Genomic DNA, 14,354 nt, shown 5'->3' with positions numbered 1-14,354 from the left:
GTTTCTCTTGTTGTCAAATACCTAAGTAATACTATGTATTCAACCTCCTGGGCGATATGTTTCTCTGGTTAATAAACAATAAACAAACAAACAAACAAACAAGTATTTCAGCAGTTCACTTGAGATTTCAATTCTGTTTTGATACTCATAACAAGTGAGACATATACCTTTAGGAAATTATACTTGTAACAATTAGGATATAAGTTCTTGACTCTACGTCATGCCTGGGTTTTATAGTTTTGCATTATCATATGTGATAACATTACTAGTAACTTTAGTCTTCTTAACATCTTTTGAAAAGTCAATGTTGAACCATAATGGGATACAGTACATAATACTAGTACAATGTATTTTTTAGTACATATCTTATGCTTTGAATACGTATAGACCTATACATACATAAGATATGTGACTTAACTGAGAGCATAGCAAGAGCAAGGCAGAAATATTTGAAACTTGCATGCAGCTTTTTAGTTCTACCAGAAAATGGTGACAGTCTGTTTCCGTATTGATTCCAGTGCTACAGACTGTAGTATACACACTGCCCCTCCTCTATCTACCCATGGGAAGTGTTTTTAGGCTGTGCAAATTTGATTTCATGGCTGACATCCTCTGCAGACCACAATTTAGATGCCAGGGTGTGAAAAAAATAAACACTGGTGTAAGGAAATATTCCAGATAACAAGATAACTAATGCTTGAACAAAGACCAAGCAGATTAAACAAGATTTTCTGGAGCAAGAATGATGTAGAATATTGTGGGAAGAATGAGAATGTTGATTCTATTAGTTAGCTGTAGCTACTGGTCTTTAGTAAGGAGGCAGGCCCTCATAGTTGGTGCAACAGTTTGTTTACTTTGTAACTCAGGCATGACTAGAATGTTCTCTGGAGGCTTAGCCTGGGAGATGAGGTAAGAAGAGGGAAGTATCTTGTCTTGTCCTGCTTGGTAGGATTCTAGGAAGACTTATGCATTCTTTTTCTTTAAATTTTAATTGCTATTTTTGTTAGGGCTACTTATATCATTGTACGCAAATATTTTTGTTATGTCATTTTCAAAATGTGCTGTGAAAACAATGATAATTATCAACTTGTAAACAGGGTCTCTTAGCTTGCAGGTATGGAATTTAGTTGGTCTAAACTTAGACGAAAGTAGGGCATTCTAAGTATATATAACTTAAGTAGTTGCTTTATCTTTGGGTAGTTATGCTGTCCTAGCTCTCACAGCCCTTTTCAGGTTTTAGATTTATGGCAATCTGTATATTATATATATCTATCTACAGTGTTTTCAAGTTCAATGTTGACAGATTTGATGGTCAAATTGTAAAATTTCAGAAACATCCAAACCCAAGGCATATAGACATACCCATTTCTGCATAAATAACATAATAACATGCAAAGAAAGAAAATTGTGGGAGATTTTGCATGGTAAAAATGTATTTGTGTGTTTGTTGTCTTTTTTACATGTAATTAGACAAAAAGACAGATATTCAATGCAAGGGAACTGTGCCATGTATATGTGCATCAGTAGAAATAATTGTGCAGGGAAAGTATACAAAGAACGTGAAGAAATTGTTGTTAGGAAGTTTTAAAGCACTTTGTGTAGTAGTTGACTACGATGTGGTATATCATTCCTACATGTATGTTCCTATTCTCATTTAGAATACAAAGACTTCTCTGTCTGACAGATTTGTACAGGTGTATCTTGGCCACTTGTAAACATTGCTATGACCACTGCTCTTTCCCCTAATATTGTCATGGGCTGTCCAGTTGAACAAGTTAGCCATTCATGGCTGACAAACCAACTACAGTACTCAGCCAAGTACAAACAAGACAGGAAAGCTTGATATTTGACTTTGTCACAGGTAGAACAAGGAGTCAAGGACATAACAATGGTTCAAGGTCGCTGGTGTTATCTTAGTGCATGTAGTTATGAGTATCACTGTCATTCTAGCCACTAGACTTAAAATGCACTTGTGTGTACCTTTTAAAATGATACTCAACCTCAACTTTACATCTACACTATAATTTTGTTGCTCTATGAGCCTTGAATGCCTCTGTACATGAACATTGTTTTTTTTAAATGACTGAACACAGTGTTTAACCATGTGTGTACTAGTACAAGTTAAAAAATTGTATTAGTCATAGATATACATTTGCATATATGGTACATTGAACAGTATTTCAAATTGAAGGTTGTCAAATAGGCAGTGGTAATATGTCATAATGTTTTTGAATCCCTGTCTTTCTGCCTCCATTTCTCTTTGTAATATATCCAGATTGTACCGGTACAATGTACTTGAATTTGAAAGTATCACATGTTATCTTCATTGTTTGCTACATACAGTATGACCCCACAGCCCTGTCAACTATCTACTTTTCCTCAAGCCCTGAATCCAAATTTACATCACACTTTTCAAGGACAAAAGTTACATGGCCACCAGTCACAAGGCTATATCCTTTATCCACACATAAAATAGGACAATAGCCTGGTCACCAAACCTACTTCAGCTCCCAGAGAGGGCGTAGGACTCGGGCACTATAATAGGTTTGGTAACCAGGCTAATAGGACAAGGCAGTGATCAAACTGACATTTAGCCCATGTCATATGACACGAAGAATTGATGTTACGGTGCAGATAACTTTTATCTTGAGTTATACTGGTATTTGTCTGTTGGCCTTGGGATATTTTGAAAAGGAGTTCTCGAGCCTTCTATACAGAGGCCTAATAGCAACAATAGTCGTAACAGACTTAATTGAAGCTGCTTAATTAAGGCGTAGATCATTTGAAATCATTTGAATCCCAAAGACATTGAAAAACTTATATTCAAACAGGAAAAGGCTGGCATGATGCGTTTGGATCAGTTTGGATGATTTAATATATAATGCTTTAGACTAAACAGTGTTGTGCCATAGTAATGAATATAGCCTGTTGTTATTGACTCTCTTGTTGTTTATTTTCCTCCATAGGAAGAGAGCCCGAGCGCCGCCCCCACCCCCGGCCAGGAAACCCCACGCGAAAATGAACGGCAACATGAACGGGAACGTGAACGGAAACGTCCGCCCCAGCGTGAACGGCCTGGCCCCCGGGAAAGAGAACAGTCACGTGACTAATGAAAACGTGGACCCGGTACAGGACCTGGATGGGTTTGTTGACCTGGATGTGATTCTACCTGGAGGAGAGATCAAGACAACAAAGTTTATGGCAAGGTAACATCTTCAAGTTTATTCTTACTTCACTTTGTATAAAGGAATTTTGTATCTTAGAGTCTTGACTTACGTCTTGACAAATTACAGAATTCTGATTGAAAAGTGTTGTATAAGACTTACATTATTTGGGGGACTGTCTGTCAGCTTCTTCATTGTAACAATGACTGGTTCTGATTCGTACTGCAGCTAGATGTCACTGCTGCAGTTTTAAACTGTATACAGTCTGTTGACAGCCTAATGAAATTATTCACAAATAATTAAAAAGGGGTTTAAGTTGGTGGGAAAACAGGTAGAGCAAATGAGCATTGCTAAAAAAACTTTCAGAAGCATATCAGACTATCTAACACTAAACATTTGTTAGAAGTGTGTATGGGTACAGAAAGTTTGAAAATTACAACTTCTTTCACTGATGAACCATCCTAAAGCTAACAAGTGAAGTAGACACAGTGGAAGGAAACGAAGAAACTGCAGAATACAGTGCATCATGAAACAGTACTAAGAAGAAACTGACAATATTTCTAACTTTAACCGGCATGGCCGTCCAAAAAAGAGATGGGTAGACAGTATTGGGGAAGATGTCAAGAGCTTGAAACTGCAGAAGGCCAACCCACTAGACAGATGCAGCTGGAGAGCAGCTATTAGACCTAAACGACATCCTACGACGTCCAACCCTTGCATGACGGGGAACAACGGACGCTAAGCCGTGCAGTGAGTGAGTGAGTGAGTGAGTTAACTGACTGCATTTATCGCCCCCCCCTTCCCCTTGCAGCACACATATGATGGACCTGTTGGTTCAGATCTGTGCCAAGTACAAGCGTCAGTACCCCGGCCTCAGCCCCTCCTCTCACACCATGGTCATCCCGCCCACCGAGGACGGCGAAATCATCTCGTACATGCCCAGCACTCCCATTGGCCGTCTTCCCGATGTCACGCAAGTCGTGGTCAGGCCGAAGAACGAGGTGGTCAGCGAGGATCGTGATAGGTGGAAACCCGTACAACCGAAAGTGCCGAGTGCACCTGAGGTGAGCGATGCATGTTGTTTTTCTGTTAAGACCCTGTCACACATTCAGAACCTTCCCATAACTTTGCTCTCAACCACTCCCCAACCAAAGTTAGAGCTAGGTTGGGATCCTGGATTTTAGTTAAATTCGTAGTTGACTGGCACAGCCAACCAAGTTCCAACCACCGATGATCTTGCTCGCAACTTATTACTCCCTATCATGATCTGGAGAAGGTTGGGAGGCCATGGCTGGCTATGTGTGACAGGTATTACAGTCAGTAGTGGACAAAGAAGAGATATATAGTGGGGAGGTGAAGTTTTTTCACATGTTGAAATGACATTCCAAGTATTCAGCATAAGAAAACAGCAGAACTTGTAATATATTTCTTCTCATGTATTTTTTCCCAAATGTCCAGTTCCCTTACAAACAGCCACAATAACATTCAAACAGGTTTGGAAAAGGTCAAACATATTGCAATAGCAGACATGATATGTTTACATAACACAGGTAGAATGGTAGTTCATAAAGAATGTGTTGTTTTTCTTTGTAGCCGAAGGTCACAAAAATTGATTTTTGTGTTTTGGTTTTCATCTGCATATGAAAGGAAGGAAAACATTGATATATTATACCTCGTGACAACATAATATATCGTATTGTAGAGTGGAACTGGCTGTCATCAAGTACAGTGGGAGCATCCTCACTAGATAGTTTTAAACAATGTTTAGGTTTAGATGCTCAAAGGTATTCGGTGTAGTATAGGTGTAGTATAGGTAGCTGCCGCCGTGCCGCATGCCTGTTAAGCTGGTGTGTTACGCCGAGGGGCGGTTATACCGGCTATACAGATACAGATACAGATAAGCCTTTTAATAGGTTGAGACAAAATCAGTGTAGAAATTGTCCTTTTTGAGATATGCCAAGTTTGTAAATGTGCCTGTTAATATCAATGAGAGCATGCAGACTTGGACAAGATAGGGTGTATGTTATATACTGTATTTTGTCTTTCCAGAGAACGTTTCGATTGGTCGTGAACCTTCCGCAGAACCAGAAGACGTTTGTCCGCGTGAGTCGTAAGCTGACTGTGGCCGAGCTGTATCCGGTCATCTGTGAGAAGTGTAACATGGACCCCGCCCGCTTCGCGCTGCGCGAGGTGGACAAACCCGAGGTAGTTCTGGACACGAGCCGAACGTTAGAGGACTATAACATGGCTGAAGTACTGGTGGTGGACACCAGACCAGGTAAATAAGGAATGTGTGCATAATGGCTCAAGGCCTTACCAACACTGTATATCCGTAACTGGATTATCCCAGCACATCTGCAGAATGTACTGCACCTGCACAAAACCCCCATTTTTCCACTGTTTTCGTTGGATTTTTGGTCAACGTTGCATCAGAATTTTGCATGTTGCAGACAATATTTTTTTCCGATATAACATTTGAAAACTACAGGCGGAGTGTTAGCCTTATATGCGCAAATACGACCTTATATATATGAGATGTTCTGCCGAAGCACTATGCACAATATATTACGGGTTTCGCGCAGGTGTAGTACCTTTTGCCAACGTGCTGATTATCCCATATCACAAAAAGGCAAAAGCGTAATCTCCAATACTGTCGTTGATATGCTGCAGTTTCTAAAAGGTGACAGGAAAAGCTGACATCATTTGATCATGAAGAATATAACTGTTGAGGGCCATTTATGAATTCTCAATTATGATAACTTACTTCTTTGTGCATGGGTAAGAGGTAAAATTGCATGATTGTGTACTAGTCATTTATGTTACTTGTTGAAAGCATGCTCATTGCTACAGCACTGCTGTACACTATCTTCAAGTCTCATTCAAGAACCTGTCTCTATCTTCAAGAAGCTTCCACTCTGTCTTACTAGCTGTGCTCAGACCACTTGCCTTGGATGGCTGCCTCTCTACCTAGATGTATTATCATCATTGTATTCTCTCCAATCAAAATTTAGCTCAGAGTTAATTAGTTTTGCTGTTCAAAACTTTGGGAGTGCCAGTCATCCAAGGTTCCATGTGTAGTCAGAAAGAAAGCAGCTTCTTACAGTAAATACTTCTCTTTCTGTCTCCAAGACCTTCCTCTTCCCACCTTCTATGCTGTGGGGGGTGAGACAGACCACGAAGGTACTAACATCACTTCCCATCACTGTCCTTTCTGTTCTCCTTGTGTCCTATATGTAGAAGATGACAAGAATCAACTTCTCTTCTTTGGTCAGTAGCACTTGCATGCAAAAGACCATAACTGTATGGCAGCATGTGACTGTATTATCTTACATTTTATTGAATATTTCATGTTGTCAAACTTTGTTCAGCCACAGTTAAAACTTAGCCTGAGTGCCATCCTATTTGTACATGTATACTGGTGCTCCCATACTTTCTATTATTTTTAGGGAGTGAGTATGGGAGCCCTGGCATACAAATAAGATGGAACCCAGGCTATCTAGTGAAAACTCACGGTTATGGTCAGTTATAATCTTAATCTGACTTGCACAATGTCCATACATTTTAACAACTTTAGAATTTCTCCACTTTTTAACTAAAAAATATTAAATTCTACACATGAAAACAGCACTTGCACACTTACTAACTCCTCTCTTCCAGCTCTGACTGTCTTGCTTCTGTTCTGTAGTTGTTAGATCTTGTCACTCTAGCCTGGCGTCACCAGTAGAGTTAGACTTCTTACCCGACACACCGGAAAACAAGAGAAGGGTCTGGTGCCCTTGGCTGCCCAGACGGAGGAAAAAGGGCAGCTTTTCAAGTGGTACTGATTCCCACATAGCTGTTCCCGTGTCGTGGGGCCTGCATGCGATGTTCCTTTGTGTTCAGATCCAAAATATGAAATCTGTTGTAAAATACCCTCAACATAACCTGGAATCCAGACGGTTAGTGTGGTCATTTGGTGAACTTGTCAGTCACTTCAAACTTTCCTGACGAAAGTCCCTTCCCAGTAGATATGCCTACCAGTTGAAATGATCACATGGCTACAGGGTTTGTGGGTCGGAGTAGACCGACTTTAAACCACACTGTACTGCGATCCAGTGTTTTCTCTACCCTATGCTTCATATTTTTTACTAAGTTCTTCCTTTCTAGCCTGAACCACTTTGAGCTTCTTTGAGGAATATTGAAGTTTATTACATGTGCATGTAGTAAAGTTGTAAGTCCTACAGTCTATTAAAAATAGTGGTGTATTGTTAAAGTACTGTCCTTTCCTGTAGCAGGAGACCCAAGATTTCAGCCCTCACCGTACAAGTCTCCATCGAGACCCGTGTCTGCGTACGACGAGGTCGCCGCGTACAAACCCGCTCCGCTGGAGAAGTCACAGTCAATGACCTCTCTCGGCTTCAAGGACAAAGTGAAGAAGTCCCTCTTTAGCTTCGGTGCCTTCAAGAATAAGAGGAAGTTCAAGTTTGTAAGTATTCCTTTGAATATCATTTTATGCCATTGGTAGTATGTAGGATGAATAACCACGTTACATTTTTGCCACACAGGTAAGGTACATATATTGATGAAAAGGTGTATGTGAAATTATGATGTTTTACTACATGCTTTTTGATAACTGCAGCTCTATCGAGTCTTAGCTTGTTTTTGCTACTACATTGTTTTTTTAAGCCTTACGGTGGACTCTGCTTGACGCCATGCCTATAGCATTCTTGTCTCTGGCTTCTTGTAGCCTCATTAAATCGCTTTACGGTTGCCGGCCGCCCAACATCCGGCCAGTAAAGCCGCGGACGGCAGAGTTTACGTTATACAGACTAGGCTTCTTGCAGCAAGCTTTGAGTATTCTAGACATTTGAGTCCAAATTAGTAACAAGTAGTTGAACAAGTCAACTGCATATAATTAATTGCCTGGTGTCACCAGTATTTTGACTGTATATTAATCATGCAATCTCAGTCCTTGGCACACTGAAAATCAAGAGTTTGTAGTATCTTTGAGTTTGTGAAGCAAACAAAATTTTTAAAGACTAAAGCTATGATAAGCAGGTTGACAATGGCCATCAAATTTACCAGAGAAGCACAGGAAAATTCAAGAGAACATGATTCATCTCAGTTGATACAATGTACATGTATATCAAGAAAGACTTAAACATCTACCTGCTGCCTATATAACCCTATAACCACTGACGGTCAGACTATAAATTGGTGCCAATGGGCTACTTTAGCAAGGAGAAGGTTAACCAGAACTTAACAAAAAAAGCACTACACATGCTTATATTTAGGCAGTGGAAGAGGTTGCTACTACATGTACATGTACTGTATTTTGCACTTGCACACTGAATGCCTGTTTTGCACATTTGCACCATATCTAATTTGCATGTCGCACTGATTGCTTGCTTAAGGTCGCAGAACACAGTAATTATCCGCGACCCCCGGAGTCTATGACGCGGGTATAGAAAGTAGTGCAGACAAACCTCTCGCATCCTGTCTAAAGCGACTTATGTGAGAGGTAGCCATGAATGAACTGCACTGTGTGGTAAGGAAAGGTATCGGCTTGTACATAGTATGAGTTGGATTGTGAAGATTTCCCTGTTTGTGTATAAATGCGCGGCATTACGCAACCACGTTCCAGGGTGAGCCGGCTGCAGTTCCGTTGACCCCGATAGAGGGCCAAATCAAAGTGGTCGTCATTATGTTAAAAAACGATAACTTTTTTTGGTTTTCAGTTATTTTGTAGAATATACCGTATATTTCAACATATTAGTTGGCCGTGATTCAATAGTGCACCCTACTATAATTTTTACCGCGTTGAAGTGAGTCACCTCGAGGTGCTTAACTATAGGAATCCCCATAGGGCGAAAACTGTGTTCTGCTACCTTAATCCTATCATTGTAATTGCTAACTGCGTTTCCCTGCACCACTGAATCTTACATGTAGCTGTGCACCCTTACCTCTCTAACGCAGGGTGAAGATGGTGGTTCTTACACTGGGGAGGTGGAGTATAAGGTGATTATAAGAACCAATCAATGTGATCGTCAGATCTGGAAAACTTTGTGATGCGTATTCACCATTGATTTGCAGAGACTGCATTATACTGTACACAAAACCACAAAACAATACAAGCCTGCCATCATGGTACTGTAATGGACCAATCCTGACTGTCCATCACAATTAGCTGTTCAACCAATCAGAGCATGGGAATTAGCAGTTCGGCCAATGAAACAGTAGCTGCATGTCTGTCAAATATTTTCATTTTCCTGTCATTTCGATAGAGGTGGGTGGGATTTGGGCATCGGTCTATTCTAATTCTGATGTTCCAGTGAAGTATGTTTCCGTAAACTTTAAACTTTCTAGAAATAATTGTTGTTTCTGCATTTTATGGTGAATACACATCTGTGTGTATCTGTGTGATACATCTTGTATAAGATGGACTTTGTTAATTTTTGGTCCTATAAATTAGAATCCTGGTCTGTCCATTTCTAACCAGACTTTCAATGCATCTATGCCATATACACAATATGTATGAATCATGAGGTTTCCAAGGGACCAAAAATTTTACTAAGACCATCTTAAGTATGTGTTGTATGTCTGTGCTGATGTTAACTGTATTTTATAGGGATTTAAGAGTAGGAGGTCAACAGTTTCTGGAGAAATCCCGTATCAGGTGAACACCATGATTATATCAGGTGGCACCAAGTATTGGTTTCAGTATAGTCACTGGCATGGTATTAACTTGTACTAACTGGTCACCTACTATCTGTTACATTCATTGCCAGGTGAGGGAAGTTGTTAAAAAAACTCACATGCAAATAAGGTGGTGCAAAGTGGTCGAAAGAACTTCAAGGTTTGCAACTTAAAAATGGTGTCAAACTTGTATTATATGCCAATTTTTTTACTGTTCACAAAAACTTTTTGAACAGAATGTTCCAGAAACAATTATTCATGATTATACCAAGTTGGTGTCATGGTGCAAAGGGCTTTCAATATTGATTGTCACATAAATCGAATGCCTTCAAATCATAGACCAATGGTGTTAACGTGGTGTTCCTAAAATGTACCAACAAGGTACATCTTAAAGCGTAAGGTCTGTATATGGTGCTCTAGATGCTAACTGAATTCTGTACAAATGAAATAATTTCCAAAGTTTGTTCTTTCACAGCTCGGAGACTCAGCATCTCAGTCATCGTCACACCAGTACGCTCGTTCCACCAGTTTTCCCTCCACCCAGTCCCCCCCCTCCCCCACACGCAGCCTCCCGCAGACACCCCTCAGCGATCACCCCTCCACAAGTGCCCAGCCCCCTGTAGAGGTGGTGGAGAGGAGGAAGAAGAGACCCCCTCCCCCACCCCCTGGAGCGTCGAAGCCTGGTGCGGACTGGAGACATTCGTACGCGGGAGGAGACACCACGTTGGAGAGAAACAGGAGGAAGCCTGCGCCAAGGCCGCCCCAGACTGCAGCTATGGAGGCACCTTATCGTGCCGCAGAGGCCAGCCCAACCAGGGAAACTATCCACGGAGCAGACAGTCAGGCATCATCTCCTGGTGCAGAGGCCAGCATTGAGTTCAATTCAGGTAGAAGATTACTGGGAACATAGCTGTTAATTTCCTCTGTTATAAAATAAGTAATGAACTGTTACAGAATTTAACTTTTGTAGGTCAAGAGCTCATCTAGTATTTTTTTTTCTTTGCTGCTCTGTTTTTATTTCTGTCAACTTTCTTGAACACATTCTTTCCTCACATTTACTTTTAAGATCTTTCTTAGTCTGCCTGTAACAAAGTGCAATTTTGTTTGTTTGTTTTATTATAATCTCCATTAGTGTTACATAATTTTGCACTGGAAGTCTGGAATGGTGATAACAGCCTCCAGTTTAATTCCGGACTTCCAGTTTAATTCCGGACTGGCCTCCCATATCTCAGCCACCTTACACCCTGATGGGCTAAAATTGCAAACTATAGGTAAAAATGATGTAAGAAATACGTAGCCACCATCGATTGCCCCCTGGGGAATAATCTAAATTTGCAACATTATGCATAATTATGCATAATTATGCATAATTATGCATAAGGTTTTGAAGGTTATGCATAATTATGCATAATGGTCAAGGGTTATGCATAATTCTTCAAACAGTTATGCATAATTGTTCATAAGGCTTGCTAGGGTTATGCATAATTATGCATAACTGTTCTCAGGGTTATGCATAATTATGCATAATTATGCATAAGTGTTTTTAGGGTTATGCATAAATATGCATGATAGTTCTTAGTGCGTAATAATACACATGGGATTTTCCAAGTTACACCGTGGTTTTGCTGTCATATCATTGTTATGCTTGCAAAGTTAGATTGTGCCAGCCATGTTTGCAGCTGCAACAGCTCAAAGACCCTGTTTTCTCCTCATCCTCAGTCCCGTTACGTAGCAGGAAGCTTAAGCCGTCTGACCGTCCACAAAAGTCCCAATTTACATATGGGCAAAAACCTGACAGTATGGAAACTCTGTACATGCAGTACAAAAGTGCACGAAAACTGTACATCAACTTTTACCTAATAGTATGACATTGTGTAAATCTGACGACTACTCCAAGGAGCTTATAAAGAGACCCTCTCAACGGTTTCGCCCCTTAAGGTACAAAATGTAAGTGGTGGGGGTATAACTGAATTTTGACGGCAACTGATGACCATGTCACCTGGTCCTTATTTGCATTCGCCTTCATTCAAAAATATGAATTTGCCCATGAGTCAACACTGTCCAGTGAGACTTAAATAGTTTGCATTTGTCCTGGTATCTGTATCTGTATAGCCGGTATAACCGCCTTTTGGCGTAACACACCAGTTGTCTCTAACATGTGGTAAAGATGCCATCAGGAATATTTCACAGGTGTGACATTGGGCGGGATCCCAGAGTCTAGGTTGTTAATCGCTATGATGAAGGGTGTTGCCTGTTGGTAACAGAATTCCCCCCTGAGGTGTGCCTGCAAGAATGGCTTTAGCTGCAGAGATGCTCATTCCCCAATTCTCGCATTGAACACAATATTTTTGCTCAGGTAACTGTTCAGACGCCGCCATAAGTCGTGTCTTATCCCTACGCATGACAAACTGTGGAGGAGACCGCCATGGCCTATTGTATTAAAGGCACACGTGAGGTCCACAAATGTAACCTGCACGTCCATTTTGGGAGAACTTTTAATTGATTTAGATTTTTGACAATAATCCAACATGCCCAGTTTTTGTATGCTCACTTGAGCACACAGTTTTCGTATCAGGTTTTTGCCCATGTGTTACAGTAAGATCAGGTCTTTGTTGTACAACCAACAAACATGGAGAGACTTTTATGGTTGTCTCTAACATGTGAGTACCACCATTCATGAAGACTGTAATCACTCGCAAACCTATGTCGTACAGTGGAAACACACTAGAATGTGTTTCCCCTATGTTTCCATTGTTGGACAGAAGGAAACACACAGGAAACATATAGATAATCCATTACCAACTTCTCCGCCCATGGAAACACAAGGAGCTGTCACAGGATTCTGACTGGAGCAGAAAATCAGGCATAGCCAGTGACCAGTGTTAATTACTTCCCTGCAACATTTGACAGCTTGACCTCCAAAGGCCCCTAAGCTGCCCTGACTGACCTAAAACTGTCTACAGTCTGAGGTACCGGTTGTTCGTTCCCCTTTTACACCTGTTATATTTTCAGAAATTGTGTTGCAATATCAGACAGACTCCAGCCCCTCGCCTACATATATACAAAATGAAACAATGTCTTCATTGTTCCAAATTTTTGCCTGTAGTTATATATATATATATACAAGGAGTACAAGGGGCAGAATTTCTATCCATCATTCATAAATCAAGTACATTTGTAACTGTGTTCTATCACCAGTGTTTCTAAACCTGTATCTGGATGGGTATGCATTGCCTTGAAAGAGAATTGGTCCTTCTAGTTCCTTAGAACACACAGTAAGGGACAAAAATGATAGTCTGTATCATGTGACTTGTGTGACCACATGGTAAGGTGGTCTGTCATGGCACCACTATACATTCCTTCACTGTTCTGTCTATGCCTTGGCAGTGCATGGATAATTGATTTTTCACCCATAACAAGCCCCAGGGATAAGGCAGGAGCCTGCTGTCCTTCAGCTTTGCAGGGCTCTGCTCCTGGAAGTGATTAATTACCAGGACACACAGAGGAAACACACTGGAAACACAGTCTCTAATTGGCGAGAAGGAAACACACTGGAAACACTTCCACTATACCTCCTCTAAAACAAACATTAGGGACCCTCTGAAGAGGGAAAAAGGAGAGGACACACAGAGGAAACTTACCCTCTTCTGTCCAGAGTGTTTCCCCTGTGTTTCCCTTGTATTTCGACTATGTGACAGAGGTTTGAAAGGGAATTTTATGTTAACCTAACACAGTTGAAAAAGCCTTCGATAACTTTGACTTTATTGCAACTTGCATGGCAGTCTTGTACCAAGTTTAGCTTGTGCAGTTAGAACCCAATAGGAACAATAGTCATCTACATGTATGGTATGAAACACCAGTTCCATCAGAGCTCTGTATGTAAGGGTTCAGAAATTATACCTTACATGTACACACATGTAGAAGCTATTGATAAGGGAAAAAAATTTCTCCATAGTCATATCTCCACATTCTGCTAAATGCTAAATGCCAAACTCTGCCAATAATCCCACCTTTTCACAGAGGGCCAGGCCTTCCTGTACTTGAAGTTGAATGGAGAAGTGTGTTTCCTGATAGGCAGCAGCTAAGCAGCATGAAAAACCAGAAGCTGTTTCATGTATTTACTTAAGGATTAATTGGTAACAGGGCATGACAGATTGATTTGTATCAAAGCCTCCCATGCAGGCTCTGCCCTCTGGCTGAGATAGAACTCTGAAGAACACCTTGGGTTGTCAATGAAAATAGCAGAGTGACTCAGAAGTCTCCACATTCTTCTAATGCTAATACAGTAAAAGCTCTGCCATATCCCGCATTTTGTGTTAAGCACACAGGGCCTTCCCTACATGTACCTGTACTTGTATGGAGAAGTGTGTTTCCCCTTCAAATGACTAGGCCCGCCTCGGGATGGTTCACAGCTCAAATAGCTTATTTCTGAGACATGCTTTTTTTTGTCATTGCTTGGTTATGACCACTTGCTATCCTTGGTAACAATCAGTGTAGTAATGTTACATGTAATGT

At 40.8% G+C, this 14,354-nt stretch overlaps 1 protein-coding gene across 8 annotated transcripts in view; it reads left to right on the top strand.

Annotated features, from left to right (window-relative positions):
- Nucleotides 1–14,354, top strand: part of LOC109478692 (protein cordon-bleu-like) — a 56,008-nt gene that overhangs the window by 24,615 nt on the left and 17,039 nt on the right. For 4 of the 8 annotated variants that reach the window (XM_019780366.1, XM_019780360.1, XM_019780365.1 and 1 more), the window contains exons 2-7: nt 2,967–3,206; nt 3,976–4,228; nt 5,214–5,442; nt 7,436–7,629; nt 9,772–9,819; nt 10,315–10,726. In XM_019780366.1, the coding sequence (XP_019635925.1) occupies nt 2,967–3,206; nt 3,976–4,228; nt 5,214–5,442; nt 7,436–7,629; nt 9,772–9,819; nt 10,315–10,726 (1,376 nt within the window). Of the gene's footprint in view, nt 1–2,966; nt 3,207–3,975; nt 4,229–5,213; nt 5,443–6,827; nt 6,982–7,435; nt 7,630–9,119; nt 9,162–9,771; nt 9,820–10,314; nt 10,727–14,354 lie in introns of those variants that run through there. The other 4 variants (XM_019780361.1, XM_019780363.1, XM_019780364.1 and 1 more) reach the window with 4 other exon arrangements.

This window comes from Branchiostoma belcheri, unplaced genomic scaffold (genome assembly GCF_001625305.1).
Source record: "Branchiostoma belcheri isolate BF01 breed outbred unplaced genomic scaffold, Haploidv18h27 scaffold45, whole genome shotgun sequence".
NCBI lineage: Eukaryota > Metazoa > Chordata > Leptocardii > Amphioxiformes > Branchiostomatidae > Branchiostoma > Branchiostoma belcheri.
The sequence above is the reverse complement of the archived record's forward strand: the minus strand, read 5'-3'. Positions and strand labels throughout refer to the sequence as shown.